The sequence below is a fragment of the Zea mays genome, chromosome 2 (genome assembly GCF_902167145.1).
Source record: "Zea mays cultivar B73 chromosome 2, Zm-B73-REFERENCE-NAM-5.0, whole genome shotgun sequence".
Lineage (NCBI taxonomy): Eukaryota > Viridiplantae > Streptophyta > Magnoliopsida > Poales > Poaceae > Zea > Zea mays.
The window spans coordinates 32531301-32549075 of record NC_050097.1 but is presented as its reverse complement, the minus strand read 5'-3'; the positions used below and the strand labels follow the sequence as shown (position 1 = coordinate 32549075).

Sequence of the window (17775 nt, the reverse complement as noted above, 5' to 3'; positions counted from 1 at the left end):
AAAATAGCCTTTTCAGGATTGTATATATAGCCTTTTCAGAAAAAGAACATAGCGTAGGACATGTAGCCTTTTCAGAACAAGAACATAGCCTTTTCAGAGTTTTTGTACATATCTGATGTTTATAATCTATTACACTATCTATCCTTTAGCCTATATATACACGATCCTTTGTACATTTGCTTCATTGTGCAATAGAATGGCTTCAGGGTCTTCTAGGGGCAAGGGTGCGGTAAATGAGAGACGAAAGGATGGAGGGAAGTTAACTCCAATGTGTTTTGATGGCCCTCTTGGTCCAGATTTTTTTGAAGAGGCGGTTTTTAACTTTCCAGTTCAAAGTAAAAAAGATTTTAACAAAGAGGTTAGACTTAGGTCCTACGATAATAGGAGAGAAGATTGGCCGAAGTGCATGCATGGCGAGGATTGCTTGGTGCAGATGTTCGTTGAGGGTGGAATTGATGGAGGCCGGCGTTTCTTCATATGTCCTTATGCATATGTACAAATTAATTTCTAGTCCTTTTTTCTAAATACTTTTGTTGTTCAGTGAAACTAACTATAAACATTTATGCAGCATTCATTGGTCAAGGAGAATTGTGGGTTCACTCGTTGGGTAGATCCTCGTCCGATTTTTCCTCATGCGGAATACATATCCTACCTACAGAATAGGATATTTGATCTAGAGAGAGAAGTAAGCAACAAAAATGATGAGGAAGAAAGAGACACAAACAATGGTGGTGCTTCACAGGTGCAAGTATGCCCAGATCCATATTGTTGCTGCCCTTGTCACAACAAGAATGTTGGTCCTCCGTCGTCTTCACCGCACCCACAGCAGACACCAACAATGGGAGGATACTATGGGGAAGGGTCAACTCAATTTGGAATGTGGGAGCACTACTAGAAAACTCTTATGTATCAATTGCTTTCAGCGTGTTGATTATCTATTTCAATTGCTTCAAGTCGCCTTCAAGAATTGCTTTAAATCTACTTTTCATCAATTATGTATTTATGTAATTTTTCATCAATTTGAAGGTAATTCATTACGAAATATCATTGTTCGACAATACATATTACCGAATAATAAGTTCATTATTACATAACTTCAAATAAAACACCAATACTACTGAGTACAACGGGGCCATTTGCCTTTGCGAAATGCATCAGGGTTCTCCTCCATTGCTTCCTTTGCACGACGTGCACGCTCAAGCTTCTTCTCCTTATCTTCCCTGCATTCAGCAACACGCCTCATTTTCTCTTCGTCTTCACGTTGTTGCTCGGCAGCAAGCTCCTCTCGTCTTTTTTTCATCCTCTCTTTGTCCTCTGCATCCCACTTTTGAAGATTCTCCAGCCACTTCTTATCTTTCTCTGATATTTCTGTGTCAATCCACTGCTCAAAATCACATAGCGGTGGAGGAGTCTACAAAATGTGCAATTATTAGTACGCAAAAAAACATTTACAAAAACATTCACAAATGTAAACATATTACAAGACTATTCTCACCATTAAATTCATCCGACGTTGAACAATAGTTGGCTCAAATGCAAAGTTAGCACACATCCAATACCTCTGTCGATAGGTGTCATGATCTTCAGACTTATCGACCTTACAAGGATCACCACAAAAACACATAGGCACTGGAACACCACTTGGCAAAGGCAGCGGGTCAAAGGCAGTTCCGGTCAAAGGACCCTTCCTAAATTTCCATAAACTCTATAACAATCAGAAATATAATAGACTCACAAAATAAGAGGCAGATCCAAAACTTACCTTGGTTTAGCATATTTACCACGCCTAGACATCTCTAGTTTAGAAGAATTGAAATGAGCACAGCAACAAGCCAGACGTAGGGTACTATTTATAGGAACGTACCTCGGCACCATAGATCTTGGCGCCGAGGTAGGCGTCGTTGACCGGGCGCCTACCTCGGCGCCAAGATCTATGGCGCCGAGGTACGTGCCACGTAGATCCAGGTCACACCGGCGTCTGACGTATCGGCGCCAATAGTATTGGCGCCGGCACACACATGCTCGGCGCCAATGATGATGGCGCCGAGCATAGGGTCCATTTTTTGAAATGAAACTGCCAGGGGTATAATTGTGGGAAAAAAACCCGAAAAGGGCCAAATTGCAAAAAAGTTGGTGCGAGGCTATGTGGCCTAACTTCTGTAATGGCACATAAGTGCCTGAGACTTGTATGAGACGATTAATACAATTGCAGATTAAGAGGAAGTATAACAAGGCGATGTAAGCGAGTTGAAAGAGATGACACGTCGGATTTATGGTGGCATGGAAGGAAAAGAGAGAGTAACAAGTTGTTCGCTAGTAGAGCTAGCTAAAATGGGCTGCTCGTAGATTCTAAGACAGCTTGTGTTAGAAATTAATATACGAAATATTAAATGTACAGCTTGTAGCTTGTAACATAAGATAGTTGTTACATGACTAGACATTTAGGCCCTGTTTGTTTCGGCTTCTGGCAGCTTCTGGCCACCAAAAGCTGCTGCGGACTGCCAAACGCTAAGTTTTTCAGCCAGCTTCTATAAAATTCGTTGGGGTAAAAATCATCCAAAATCAACATAAACACATAATCGGTTGAGTCGTTGTAATAGTAGGAATCCATCACTTTCTAGATCTTGAGCCCTATGAACAAACTTATCTTCCTTCACACGTAATCGTAATGATACTTAGATTCTCCTTAAAGTCAGATTCTCTCCACAACCAGATTTTCAGAAAAGCTGGTCAGAAAAAAACTGAACCAAACATGTCCTTGGTTAGCTATATGTAACATTGCAATATGAAAAACGTTCATGCGGAGGGCTGTCATCGCCGCTTTTCTTTCCCGATCCTCTGTACAGTACTTATATGGGCGCTCACGTCGACGGCTATGGCCGGCGGCCAAGGGTGTGAGTGTGACGGGCATTCGATTGGACTGCATATAAGCAGTAGCGGCAGAGGTAGCGGTAGCCTTGTCTGTCTCCGTGTACGGCATAGACCGAGCTTGGGTCCAAAGCTAGGGCGCGGGCGCGGGCGGCAGGCCAACCACAGCGTCTGCACCTCCCAGCGGCACTAGAGATGGCAATGGGTACCCGAAACCCGAAACCCGATGGGTTTTTACCCCATTAGGGTACGAGTTTGGGTCAATTTTCATACCCATGGGTTTGTTAACGGGCATAAATCTGTACCCAGCGGGTTTATGGGTACGGGTTTGTTCCTATAGTACCCAAACCCGTGAACCCGTGGGTTTTTTAAACCCGACCAAACCTAGTGCATATTGTCATTTTATTTTATAAACGAACAACAAACTTGTTATTCTTTATTTACTTCATATTTTTTATCAATTGGTGAATGTATCAGTAGTCGATGAGAGTGTTGCTTGCTTGATATTATAGTTTTTACTAGCGTTATATATGTGGTGGATGGATAACTTAGTGCAAGATCACTTAATTATACAACTTATTATTTGTAATTCATTCTCTCTACTAATAATTTTTATACCAAATCATGAACTCGTTGTTCATTACATAGATTTTGGATCATGATATCATTAATCATTACGATACTTATTGATTATGAGAAGGACAAGTATATTGGAGATGAAACCCGCGGGTAACCCATGGGTACCCGTTAACCCAATGGGTACGGGTTTGGGCAAAATCTCAAACCCGTCATGGGTACGGGTTTTTTAATGGGCATAGATATTTTTCACGGGTACGGGTTTGGAACGGTAAAACCCAGCCGGTTTGTACCCGTTGCCATCTCTAAGCGGCACGGCGCAGGGGATGCGGCGCGGGCAGGACGCAGGACGGGCCCACGGCAATATCCCGGATCTCACTGCCAGCGGGATACGCTCGACGGCTCGCTGACCCAGAAATCCTCTGTAGGGTCGAAAGCTCCCGCTGTCCTGCCATCATCTGCGCCGACTCTCAGGCACGCATGGCCTCCCCTGTTGCCGCTCGCTCGCGCAGTCGCGCTTCCCCTCCCGTTGCCGTTGCGATTGCGACTCACGGATGCCAATCCCGTCGCGGCCGTGCGTGGCCTCCGCTGCGCGGTCGGTCCACACAGGCTAGCTGCGCGCGCTAGGGGCGCTGTGGATAAGGCGCAGCTGCAGCGGCAGCGGCAGAGGGGCCTCTGCGGTGATGGGCCGGGCGAGCCCTGAGGCCTGAGGTCGTGTAGGCCGGGCGGGCGGGCGCGCATGCAGCCTGCGTAGGAGCAGGCACTACTGCGCTGCGCCCTCGCGCTCGCGCGTGGGAGTACTACAGGGTGCTGAGGTACATCCAGCCGGCCCTGCTGCGGCGCGGAAATCACACGGCGATGATTCAGCGGGTGAAAAGACGCGGTGCCCGGAGCTGCCAAATCCGCGGCGTCAGTGCGGGCACTGTTGGACGGGATCGTGCGGGCAGATTTGCTCCGCTAGACACCTAGACCCACAAGGCAGTGTATGTAGGTGTAGCCACACATACAGCGGCCAATGCAGTGGTACTGCCACCGGCTGATTCCGACCAATTTCACACCGTCCAAAATCCGATGCCTTCGGAGCTAATCTAAAGTCCACCGTTTTTTTTTTCTGCAAGATGTTGTAATAGCGTCTGGCAGTAGAGATCTCTTCGATCGTTTCGTTTGTCTGTCAACACATGCCTTATATATAGCCACTTGTTTTTCTTTTCTTGGCACCATTGGGCGTTCTAGTAGCAGCGTAGGCATCGCGGTGCACCGTGTACTGTTTTTTTAAAATTTTATTTTAACGGTCTCAGTCCTTTCGTTGGTCTGGTCGAGACGGATCTCGTGTGTTTCTCATCTCTCCTTTTTTTTCCCTTACCAATTGTTTCAACTTTCTTTAATTTTAATTTTGCTGTATAAACAAAGTCGTTTAAATAGATCGAAATTATAACGTTAGTTAACCACTTTTATTCTAGCCCTATAATCAGGGTGGAGGTGCGTATAGATTATATAACGGTACCTCCAAATGAAAATTTGCAAAAATCGATGATTTAGACCAAATTTTCGTCATATATACACCATCTATATCTATAAATTAATATTATGCATCCTCAAAGCGTGTGCACCTTTCTCTGATTCACTCTAACATCGCTATTGCACATAATATAAGATGTGCTCTCTCTAAACACCCGTACACCGATGCATCATTACTATTGCTGGTAGAGAAAATGAAATACATTTTTTTGTCTTTTGAACCAGAGGTAGTCACGCCTTATATACTAGGACAGATGTAGTATGTTTTGGTTAATATCGATTAAATTTAATTGTTATCGATAGTTTTATTTTGTTAGTTATAATATTTAGGATTTAGGTTTAATTGCAATTTAGTTATTTACTGTAGGTTATATATCAACATTAATTTGAAATGTTTAGATTGCTTATAAGGTCAATATATTTGTTTTATTAGGACTCTCTGTTTTGATAGATACATGACAAGTGTCAAACATGGGCTCACACGATAGATTTATACCAGACGTGTCTTGCAAGGATGTACATGTCCCTCCTGAGCTAGCGGTGCCTAATTGTGTCTGTGGCAAGCCTGTCCACACGTTTCAATCGAGGCATTTAGACGCAGTTGTATGTTGCTTCTACACATGCAATCATTTTAATTTAATTGCATTTTTGTTTCTCTTGAACCTTGTATTGGTCTGCCTAGAATTAATAAATTGATATCCTTTGCAACAAGGATATTGGAAATGTCATTTCGGTGAGTGGGTCTATGGACCTAAGCCTCATTGTCTAGAACTAAAGCAAAAGGAGAAAGAGTATGCCATAGCCTCTTGGTATTATGCAAATCTGGTCTTGAAGCCCACTACAACATAGTTCTTCTAGAGCTTTGTGCTATCATATGATTGGTTAGGACAAGATTGGTTGTACTTTCTAAGAAAACCTCGAATTATACTTGTGGCATATAATGACTATTTTTCAATATATTACTAGAAAATATGACCAGAAGGATTTTGATTTAGAAAATATAATGCCGATATTGATTTAGAAAATATAATGCCTAGCGTGTGACATCAATCGCAGAAAGGGTCCACCCTTAAACTATATTGTCACCAAGTAAACCCCAAGAAATCCACATATATTACCGAGGGCTACATCTAGTAGATGCGCTTGCGTGCACCACAACGTTTCACCCTCATCAAAGGGAAATGGACCCGCGCCCAGCGTGTGGCGTCAATTGCAGGAATGGTTCGTCCCTACACTGCATTATCACTGAGTAAATTCCCAAGCAATCCACATGGATTACTCGGGGCCTGGGGCTACATCTAATAGATGTGTTTGCACGCACCTAAGCATATAGGGCATCGAGCATAAAGCCTTCGTGCGACTCCGAAGGCTCGGGGGACTGCTTTTGGGTACCTACGAACAAGGTACTCAAGGTAAGGCCCATAACCTCTTTCCAGCCCATTTTGCCGAGCAAGTCCACGAGTCAAGATGGACGACCAAGTCCACACCGAGTAAGTCTACGAGGCAATACGAACGACCAAGTCCCCACCGAGCAAGTCCGTGAGGCGACACGGACGACCAAGTCCCGCCGAGCAAGTTTGTGAGGTGAGGCGGACGACCAACTCTCCACCGAGCAAGCCCATGAGGCGGAGCGAACGACCAAGTCTCTGATGAGCAAGCCTGCGAGGTGTGGACCCGAACCCTCGCATCGTTGCCCCATGTCAGCGACGATAAGGCGCGCCATACTCAGGCCACGTCGGGAGGTGCGTACGTCACACCGAGGGCGTGTCGAGAAGTCTCCATCAGGCATGACCGCACGTCTTCATGTATGGTCGCAGGGATACTCGCACTGCCCTATGGGGACAGTCGAGCCTGGTCAAGGTAACACTATGGCATCAGAAAGTCCGAATAATGGCCTGTATAGCGAAAGGGATGGGACAACGCCCATACCGAAAGCTGATCAGCAGCATGATGGGGAGTGACGCAAGGTCCGTGACGATAGGGGTAGCCATGCCACGTACAAAGATGCCCCAAGATCGACCCAGGGGACCCGACGCGCACTACCGCACGAGGCGTCAGCTGTGAACTTGCTCCAGGGACAGGAATGGCGAGCGGTGCCACGTCGAGAGTACGACCGCACAGGGGGGCCACAAAGAGCCGCCATTGCAACCAAATATCCCTATGTCTCTTTGAGATGTAATGTTCATCCCTTGAAGTATAAAAGGGAGAACCTTTCTTTTACACACACAAGCTCATAAGCTATAACACAATCTACTGCAATTCCACGATCAACACTACACTGGACCTGGGCCCCAGCTTGAACCAATATAACCCTGTGTTTCGGACTTCTCACCGAGTCCTAGTGATTCACCATTTGGAATGAGTTCGTGTTTGCATCCCCGATCGAACACAAATCTTATTGTCATCCAGTTTCCGAAACCACGACAACATGGGCTACCAACATTGAACTCTCGGGGTACCTTGCTCTCGTAGGCGAAGTCATGATGCTGAGTTGTTGCGACATTATGGGACACATGGAAAGTGGTGCCACCTTGTTTTTTTTGTATGTGTATGTGAAATCGAGAACAACTGCCTTATTGCTCCTTGAAGGCCAGACTTCACCATAGGACACTGTACCACCTCTTTCTATAATGTAGTGCTTGCTTATGGCATGGCCAAAAGAGTGGACCTCATGTGTGTTAGCCTTATCCTTATCCTTATTAAGATGCATTTGAGGTTTATATTCTCATCTCTCATTCTCACTCTATCATGTCATCGCATTATCTTTCCTTGAACCAAAAATCTAAGCTTGTAAGAAGTGAATGATATAACAACATTGATGTGCATGGCACATATACTCCAACACAAGTAACTAATTAACTAAGTTACTAAATAATAACCAGCTAAGTAAACAATTACTAGCAATTAGGTAGCCAACTAAGAGCATCTCCAAGAGTAACTTCTATAATTGGGGCCTCAAATGCTAAATTGGACTTGATTTAAGTTAACTTGAATCAACATTTTTTTCTCAACTCCAACAGCAACTCCTAAACCCACATGGTAGTTTAACTCTGTGAGATTAGACGCACATGAATAGGTCCCTTGACTGGGGTGCTATATTTAGCAACTGTGACTTCGGGTGCTATATTCATTTAATGGAAATTTATAAAATAGCAACTTTGTTGGAAGCTATTTTGAGATCTTAACTCCTATATTTGAATATAGGATCCGGCTTAAGTTTTCTCTTGGAGATGCTCTAACTAATAACTATCTAAGTAATTAACTACTACTAACTAGCTAACTTACTGATCATTTACTAGCAATATAACTAAACAACTTTAAGTTTTTAGTGTATAAAAAGACACATCGATGCCTGGGTGGGGGAGTGGCCCGTGCCTGATGGTGCAGAGGCTAGGGCTTGGGCAGAGAGAGCGAAAGAACACGCCACAACTACATGAATGAGACTTGGGCGTTAGGATCTATAGCATCAGCCTCGATGCCACGAGCTATGAAACAAGGTATTGTCATGTTAAGGTCACGATGACATCTATACTATTTAAGTGTAATACAAGTTGCTATAATCTAGGATACCAAACCATATGACATCATCGTCATATATCATCATCTCGATCCTTGGAATTCAAATGTAGTATTAGCCTCATCAAAGATATAAATGTAAAATTTTGATAAAAGAAAATGGCTAAAAAAATCGTCACCGTGCACCGCACGCACCAACTACCCCTTGGCAGGGCGATGCGTGCGTAGACGGTTTACGAGTCATTCCGTACAAGGAAAAAGTCATGCGGCGGTGATGCAGGACCTCATGGGGCCAGACTCCAGAGGCGAGCATCGGATCCTATCGCTTGCTCGCCTACTCACGTCTTGACACCTCAACCATGCAGGCTATTCAGCCATGCAAGAGCTAGTACGCAGGGTTCTTCCAGCCGGCCAGTGTAGTGTAGTGTAGGTGCTCCTGTGACACTGTTCGCGCGTTTGGTCGCTAGCTTGAGGCAAAATCTGGCATAAGATTTGGACACACAGTGCCAAGCACGCCACGGCAGGCTAGTCCAGGTAGCAACTGTAGCCAAATCTGCAATGCTTGCACGGTACTACTGGCTCGTGAACAGAATCGAGAGGGGTCCGTCGGGGGAGGTTTGGCCACTGGGCACTGACCAAGAAAGAGTGATGACTGATGAGTGAGTGAGGGTGAGCGAGGATGCTGAACTGGGCTCGCCTTCTTTAACACTGCGAAATGGTGGTCCCGGCGGCCGGTTTCCAATCCAAGGATGGAGTATTAACACCCCTCTCTCTCTCACTGTCACAGACACATCCCCTTGGTGCTACGGCCACCCCGCGCGCTGTACCTGGTCTTGGCTTGCCGTGTTTATTTATATATATATGTAGGCACCCCCCAGCCCAGCTGCCGCTCAAAGCGACAGGTGGAGATCGGAGGGAGGAAGAAGAACTGAGCTGCGGATCGAGGGAAGGGAACAAGCAAGCAGCCAGAGCCAGGTCGTGGGGAGCCGGCGGCAGTGATCTTCTTGCGTCGAAGGCGAGGCCGGAGCGTCGGTTTGAGCGCTCGTGCGATATGGGGGAGCAGGAGAACAACAAGATCGGCGGCAGCGGCAACGACAACGCCATGGCGGTGGACGAAGCGGGCGCGGGCGCGGCCGCGAACAAGGGGAAGAGCCTCGGCGCCGCGGACCCGCGCCTGCAGGCCATTTCCGACGCCATCCGCGTCGTCCCCCACTTCCCCAAGCCAGGTCCGCCCCCCTCGTCTCCAACTCCAACGTACAATCAATCATTCGGTTGACTCGGACGAACCGCACGCGCGGCGCGGGGGGCCTCGACTCGAGCCCTCGATCGGGCGCGCGCACGGCGGGAGCACACAGTTCATTCCCTTCTTTCGCGGCCGCGCCTCGTGCGCATGCAGGGATCATGTTCAACGACATCACGGAGCTGCTGCTGCGGCCGGGCGTGTTCAGGGACGCCGTGGACATGTTCGTCGAGCGCTACCGCGGCATGGGCATCGCGGCCGTCGCAGGTAAGACCGAATCGGGAACCGCTAGCCATCATTGGTTCACCATGGTAAGCGGCGGAGCCGCCGCCTGCCTGCCTCGCCTGCCTGCCTAACTGCCTTCGCCTTCCCTTAATGACCCTGCGGCCGCCGCTCGGTGCTGTCGTCAATTCCGCCTGACGCTGGGGGCACTGGGGGCTGGGGCGGGCGCGGCGCGGTGGTGTTCTGAGATTCCGTAATATCTTTGGGGCAGATCTTCCGTGCTCCTTTTGTCCCCCCACGCTTTGTCGTTCGTTCGTTGTGATCAGCCGATCAGGTCATGTCATCACTCACCACCACCACCACTACCACCTCCCCACCTACGCGTTTCTTTAGTCTCTCGCCTACTACAGTCTACTGCTCTTGCTCTTTACAGCAAGTAAAAAAAAATTTAAATAAATCTTGCAGCAGCTGCATATTCTGCACAGCAGTTGGGTACTAGGCGAGTTCAGTGTTGATAGTACCAAGTCCTAAAATATGCTGATACCATTCTAGCAGTACGGCCTCACCATCTGACGTTCTGGGCCCTGGGTCATAAATTCAGGGGTCCAATGCCGCCGAGCTCAGCTGTGACTTCATGAGGACAGGTCGAGGACCGTCTGCTCACTAGTCACTACGTCTACGTACGTGCGGGCGTGTGCGTTGGTTGATGGCAATGGTCTCGCTCGCGTCAGAGCTGGGCCGCGCCGCGCCGCGCCACGGCGTCCCTGGGTTTTTGTTTGCCGCGGTTCGGTGGTCCAGCGGAATCCCGCGCATTCAATGCAAGGATCGGAGGGCATGTCGACGGCCGCTGATTGGCCGGGATCGGTCGATCCACTTCAGCTCGGCGCGATCTCATGAGTAGCGACTGTGCGAGTGATGCGACACGCCTCGTGTGTGCCGGGGCGGGGCGGGGACCGGCGCGGCGGCGCTGGTGGTGGCGGACTGGCGGGCGCCGCCGCGATCCTCTTCGAACGGCTGCGGTCGTGCACATGCGGTGTCGGCTCGGCCCCGTCCTCGGACGCCGAGATGTGGTCACGCTTTCCTTGTATTTTTTTTGTCCTCCACTCCTAGTCCTAGCTAGTCCTGGGATCTGCGCTGCGCATGGTCTGGTCTGGTCTGGTCCCGTGCGGGACTCTGCATGTGCACAGTGACCTCCTGTTGGCCTTGACAGCTGCCAAAGTAGAGCATCGCTTGTGTTTGTGTGGTGTGGAGTGTGGACTGTAGCGATTCGCTAGGAGGATTTACTTCATCTTCTTGGACACAACTGGCTAGGACGACCTCTATTTTCATCCTTTGAATTTTGACTTCTCTTCTATTACAGTCATTATTACCGTTTTCGCCTTGTCGTTACTCCCTCCGTTTCTTTTTATTTGTCGCACTATCCAGCGACAAATAAAAAGAAACGGAGGGAGTACTTTAGAAGTTACCCTTTTGATCACATGAGGAACGTCGTCTGAGTGTTTTTTACCGAGCATGCTCAAATGTAACTTCATATTCTCTTCTCAAACTTAATCATCATCATGTAACTAATTAATTCTTCATATTTTGCTAGGCATTGAAGCTAGAGGATTCATCTTTGGGCCAGCCATTGCGCTAGCCATAGGAGCAAAGTTCATACCACTACGTAAACCTAAGAAGCTTCCAGGTGATGTGGGTGGAGAAGTAAATACAAACAAAACATCTATAAATTAGACCCCACATAATTTTGGTCTCGACAGTGCTGAGGAAGTGGAGGGCTTCGGTATCTTGAATGTCGTATTTGCGCCCGTAAACTTTTTAACTCCGAAAATGAACATGACAACAAATGCTACAGACTGTACACCATACTATCATGCCATATATAGCTACCACATTGGCGAAAGCAATTACGATATATATGGATATGTCGCTTTTAATTTCACCGTGAAACCCAATGATACCAATATATGCCACATGGTAAAAAGCATGCCATTGGACTGTTACTTTGTGGAAGTATCAATATATAAATGCATATTTACTGTAATTTCTTCGAAAGAAAACCGTAACTAGCTAGCTAGACCCATTTAATTAAAAAAAACTAGCTAGAGACTATTTGTTAGTGTGCAGTTTCGTTACAGTTTCAACATATAGTAGTGAATAGCTGTTGCTTTTATAACATTACAGGTGAGGTATTTTCTGAAAGTTATGTACTTGAGTATGGGATGGATTGTTTGGAGATGCATGTTGGAGCTATTGAACCCGGGGAGCGCGTAGTGGTTGTCGATGATTTGGTTGCAACTGGTGGAACTCTTTCTGCTGCAATAAGACTTCTCGGTTAGTACCTTATTACATGCCATGTTTAGTATGATATATATTTATTGGAAGCTGACCCTAGCTATACATATATACCGTTCGTTTAGTTTTGAATATGATATATATGTGAATGCAAACCTTCAACTTTGTATGGTTGTTTATTAGCATTCGTGCTCTAAATATGTAATAAAATCAGCATAAAAACCCGGATAGGTGTGACACATATATTATATTCCTGGTTGATGTTTATTGTCTGGTAGTGGTAGTACTATTAATAACGGGAGACCTAAAAAAAATACTGCTATTGCACTTATATTTCTTCTGACATAATCCCTGTACTTTAGGAACTTTCCCCACTTGTTCACACGTAGATGCTGTTCTTACTTGTTTATGGTTTGGCTTTGTGCACTGTGGAGTATATCAGTGAGTATTAGAACAAACCATTAGTGCACAGAAATCAAGCACTCTGTGCTCTTCAATCAACCATCAGCTGCTAATTTGATCATGTGACAATGCATGTGTTCTCTCTCGAAAGAAGGGAAACATTTTTTTTCCGACATGAAACTTAAACCTATCACTCCAGGTTTCTTGTTACGAGGAAACAATATCTTTTCACCAGTGTTCTCGATCTTAGAACGAGAAACTTAAAGGAAAAAAAGAAGTCATGATGAAGAGTACAGATTTATAAGGTAAAAAGGTTGATTAAGGTTATACACTTGCGTAGTAGTTCAGAGATTGTTGCGTAAAAAAGGTGTGACGTGTATCTTGTGGAGGGCATCATGTTCTTTTGACTACAAACGAAATTTGTCCTTAAGCGGGACAAGCTGTTTATTCATCATAGGACAAAGTGTTGTCTGAATGATATGCCCTATATGGGGTAGCTAATAACTATTGGCATGATTTCAATGAGACTGGATGCACAACCTCATTTATTTGATGTTACAAGCCAAAAGTTTGTTGATAGGAACTGAGCACTCATGTCTCATATAACAAGCAAACAAGGGATACCACTATGTTAGAAGTTTTCAACTATGTTCCATTCCTCTTATTTTTACCAAATTAAAAAAAATGTTGTTTTGTGTGGACTGTTGCATGCAATTGAGCTTCCAGTTTCATACTAGCTCCATGACTGCTGAAATTCTTTGCTTTTCCAGAGCGCGCAGGAGCTAACGTGGTTGAGTGTGCATGCCTCATTGGGCTTCCCAAGTTTAAGGTACCAAAATCTAAGTTCGTTCAAAAAAGCTACCAAATGTATATTTCTTTTTTCTCAAGGTGCACCAATATGCTCCTTACATGCACTTCAGTTAGCTAAAGGAAATTGAGGAAGTATTCCATCTCGGTCTGAGGGAGGAAAGACGCAATAGAACAAGGCCAGTGTAAAAAAAAACTAGTCTGCCTGTAACTATTCCTGTACATGTGACTGCAGATTTTTAATAAATGAAATGGTATCATCTAGCCGATATCTTTTCCTCCTACGAGTAAAACCGAGAGCAACCTCAGCGTGTGTTTGAAAACAAAGTATTTTAAAAACCATGGTGTTTTGAGGTAAAGTATCTCAAACCATGGTATTGGTATGCATGTGCAAGAAGCTAGTTATTCACCAAAACTTTGGGTTGGAGCAAAGTTTCAAATACTTCAAAAATACATGCTCAGAGTTTTTTACAAGTAGGCAAACAACCACTGTATTCTCCAATAACATGATTTTATCTTAAAACAATAAAACTCCAAAAACATTTTGCTTCTTAACACCCTCCTTAAGGTAAAAAAACTTGTGGATATCTTTTGTATGTAACTTCAGTGACAGATAGGTGCATGTGGTTAGGGTAAATTATTTTTTGTTATAAGAATTATATGCCTAGTGTGCAATGGTGAGAGCTCACCGGGACGTGGGGTTCAAAGCAGCCTCTTCACATTTGCGGATGAAGGTTTGCCTCAGTTTATTTCTTCTCCAAATGTCATTTGGGTTTTTTCTTTCCTAAATCACACATATGGAAGCGTCTGGCACTGGTTATGTCCTTTTACGTAGGTGATAAGAATAGCCTACCTTAATTTATAACTTTAAATACCACGCGACCATGTATTTTTTCCTATGGATGAGATAGCTGATAACCATTAGCCACAACAAAAGGGATATGGCTAGGTTGAACTCTTTGGAATCTAGCATATGTAGCAGGACTTGATATTTCCAGATATGATGATAGAGAGAGGGTTGGGAAACTACGCTAGTGCCATAGTCCACTCAAGTCTGCCTATTCAGTAAGGATATTTTAGATGCGAGGATGACTATTTTTTTTTAATCCAACCTTTTCTTATGAAAGAGAGGCATATCAAGGAGTGTATATACTATTCCCTCATATCTACTGAGGTTCCATTTTTTTTTTCAATGTGCAGGATTTCTATAAGCTCAACGGGAAACCGGTTTACATCCTGGTGGAGTCCCGCAAATAGGACGCAGTAAAATGGTCAGACAAGTAAATGCTCTCAAGCTCCTTTTATACTTGAAACTTCTCTCAACATTCATTTCGAACATATCATGAAATTACAAAGCTATGCATGTTCGCAGAATCGAGCTTTGCACATTGAGTCAAATTTGATTTCCTGGTGAAACAGGAGCAGTAGCAGCGGTAGCGTCCAGCCTTAAAGCATGCATGGCTACTGACACTAATTTCTGCCTCGTGACCATTTCAGAAAAAGCTTTCTAGCTTCCCGTCCAAAGAAGCTCACAGCTTCACTCATTTGCACGCGCAAGCAAGGTGGTATGGGGGCACCGAGAAACTCCGCAGTAATCTGTGTTGAGGCCACGGCCAGATGATGCTATGTACTCCTATCTTCATGGAGAGGGTGATGGACTGGGTGAAACGTAGTCACTGTACTTTTGTAGCACGTCATGTCTAGTGTTTCTTAGTAGCCATGGCTGAAGAGAGTTTGTAGCTTATTCCCGGCTTCCTGCAGCCAGGAACATCAGTGTTAGCCAGAGAAGCTAGGAAAAAGGATCTTATGTTGCTGCTCAGTTTTCTACCAGAATCGTCTTCCTTTTTTTCCCCTTTGCAGAATCAACTCTTTGGTAAACTTTACTAAGCTCGTTTTGCCTAAACGGCCGTTCAATCATGAAGAAAGAGCAATCATACGTAATGCCAGCGTAAGGAGGACATGTCTTTTTTCCAATATATTACTATATTCAAGCTCCCAGAATCAACTCTTTGATAAAATTTGCATCTACCTTGGTGCTTGTACACCAGACTAGCCTAACAAAGTGTCGCCCCTGCACTTGCAGATGGTTCCCAAACCCTATGCCGTCGAACCACACTTATCTACTATGTCTACGACTAATAGTTAGATGACACTATGGTTTCTATATATTAGTTGATTATACATTACTATAGTTTTTATATATCATATTTGTAAACATTTCCCATGAGTCAATGATAGGTGGAGTCTATGATATATATATAAAGTTGTAATCTTTTAATGATATAGATCCAATTATTTCTTTATTCAAACACGATTTTTTAATTTTCAAATTATTATCATCTACCTTTTATATAACACAAAGTAGCAAGAGCTGTAGTGGTTAAGGCGTGGGGCTTAGATCCTTGCATCCTGTGTTTGGATCCCACTTGTCTCATTTTTTTTTTATAATTCCGGGCGGCTGGATAAGCGCCAGGTGGGAGCGACACAAAAACCACTGATGGCGATGTCTAACGTTGGTCTGGCACCCATCTACTTAATTCTTCTGTATCTGTATGAGTCGTGATCATGTGTTAGATTTTGCTTAAGATCCTATGTACATTTGCTATATGTTTATGTACCATATGCTTATGCTAAGATCAGTTTTGACACTTGCATGTTTATCAACGACACGTGGAAATGGTGGAAGCCTGTCACAGAAGTTCCTAGCACCCTGATCCAGTGATCCCTGCATTGTTCCATGAATATCCTCCTCTCACTTGGAGCCTGAAGGGATTGAAATCGAATGAAAAGATGTACACCAATATATTTCTCCAGCAAGAGCATTAGCTGCATTACACGGTTACAATACAACTTGAAGCAAATCTGAACTCAACTATAATACAGGCGAGGCATGGACCAGCGTCCGGATGCAATGAATAGAACTGTGATGGAACAAGTGGAAACAAAAGGCAAGCACAATTCGTGTGAGCGCGCGAGATCGATCGATCGATCATCACAGCATGGGGAGGACCATCTGGAGCAGGGGAGCCTGCCGGGACCGCCGCTGCCGCGCCTTGAACTTCCTGATGGCCGCCTTGAGCACCCACCTCCACCCCTCCTGAACCGCCCCCAAGTCCAACCAATCAGTGGAAACCCGCGTGATGCTCAATTGCTCACGACTATTTCAGCAAAGCTTAATGAAGGCAAGTGGGCGGCTACTACCTTCGCGGGGGAAGGTGCCGGCGGCGAGAAGTCGAGCCTGGCCCTGCCAGTCTCGTGGAGGTCCAGGAAGGACCCGTCTCGCCGCAGCCGTCTGCGCCTCCACCTGGACCTCCCGCCGCCGGCCGAGTCCTTGGGCCGGCCGCCGGCCCTCGCCCTGCGCTTCGGGTTGGCGATGAGGAAGTCGGTCGAGGAGTTGGTGGCGTCGGCCGTCTCGGGCTCGCACGCGCCGCCGCGCGGGACCTTGTTGAGCGGCGACCAGATTCCGCTCTGCGAGTAGTCGAAGTCGAAGGCGGATGGGTCCGGGAACTTGCCCAGCAGCTCCCGCGACATGGACGGCTCCAGGTACTCCACCGTCACCACGCGCTCGACTACCACAACGCGCGTCGGGGTGCTGCCGCCGCCGCCGCCGCCAGTGTTTTCCTCAGCTGTGTTACTCATGCCGATCACTTGTGGGGACGTCAGGCGTCAAGATTTTGGGAGTGGGGCAGAGGGGGCGTGGGAACAGAGGGTTATGAGCGCGGGTGTCGGAACTGGGAAGGGGAAAATAGAAAAGCTGTTAGCTGCGAAAGTATCCGTTGGAGTCGCTTGGCATTGGCGGATGGCGGGCACTTGACCGTTGCCATATGGATCACTGGGTGTCTCTGACGAGTGGGTCGTCTCTTCGCAGAGAGGAGCAGGCCTCTGAACTCGGCAAGAGGGGAGGGCCATGTGCGTCCAAGGTACAGCAAATGAATTTCTCGCGTGCAAGTATACCGTGCCAATATAACATGCACGTGCTTGTCCATTTTTTTTAAACAAACGAAATCACGTGCTTGTCAACCTGCACCCATAAAAGCTTGTTGGTACGACTAAAAAGCAACCATCTATTTTCTTTTCGAAAAAGGAAGATTTTATTCTTCTTAAACAACAGCTGTCCTAGGAATTTGGTGTAAGCCTAGCAGCGAAAAGTGACTGTGGAGGTGGGAGAAGAATAAAAATAATAATTTATCTCACCACTAATACTTGGTCCCACACGTAATACACTCAGTTTCTTAGAATACGTGAAATCTCCTATCTATTTGCTCGTCGCTAGCTATTCTCGTTTTTCCATATTTTCTATCTGTCGGCGTTTCGAGACAGGGGGGTCCCTAAGC

The 17775-nt window shown here is 45.8% G+C and overlaps 3 protein-coding genes across 7 annotated transcripts; 1 reads left to right on the top strand and 2 right to left on the bottom strand.

Moving 5' to 3' along the window:
* Window positions 1-1034: 1034 nt before the first annotated feature.
* On the bottom strand, window positions 1035-1650 carry LOC103642059 (vicilin-like seed storage protein At2g18540). Its single transcript, XM_020549277.1, has 2 exons — window positions 1496-1650; window positions 1035-1411 (listed from the first exon to the last, which is right to left on the bottom strand). Exons 1-2 carry the CDS (start codon window positions 1622-1624, stop codon window positions 1115-1117), a joined length of 426 nt encoding a protein of 141 aa, XP_020404866.1. The 5' UTR covers window positions 1625-1650; the 3' UTR covers window positions 1035-1114.
* A 7415-nt stretch (window positions 1651-9065) lies between these two features.
* Window positions 9066-15344, top strand: LOC542148 (adenine phosphoribosyltransferase 1). 5 transcript variants are annotated; one of them, XM_023301568.2, is made up of 7 exons: window positions 9066-9704; window positions 9875-9985; window positions 11532-11624; window positions 12122-12271; window positions 13405-13463; window positions 14642-14721; window positions 14939-15324. In XM_023301568.2, exons 1-6 carry the CDS (start codon window positions 9194-9196, stop codon window positions 14696-14698), a joined length of 981 nt encoding a protein of 326 aa, XP_023157336.2. In that variant the 5' UTR covers window positions 9066-9193; the 3' UTR covers window positions 14699-14721; window positions 14939-15324. The 5 variants fall into 5 exon arrangements, with proteins under 5 accessions (XP_023157336.2, NP_001338641.1, XP_023157337.1 ...); NM_001351712.1 differs by having other exon boundaries at window positions 9286-9704; window positions 14642-14712; window positions 14939-15340; XM_035965029.1 differs by having other exon boundaries at window positions 9349-9704; window positions 14642-14712; window positions 14861-15344.
* Window positions 15345-16173: 829 nt separating this feature from the next.
* Window positions 16174-17136, bottom strand: LOC100275131 (uncharacterized). Its single transcript, NM_001176327.1, has 2 exons — window positions 16643-17136; window positions 16174-16538 (listed from the first exon to the last, which is right to left on the bottom strand). The coding sequence occupies exons 1-2, from the start codon at window positions 17078-17080 to the stop codon at window positions 16434-16436; spliced, it is 543 nt and encodes a 180-aa protein (NP_001169798.1). The 5' UTR covers window positions 17081-17136; the 3' UTR covers window positions 16174-16433.
* Window positions 17137-17775: the final 639 nt, after the last annotated feature.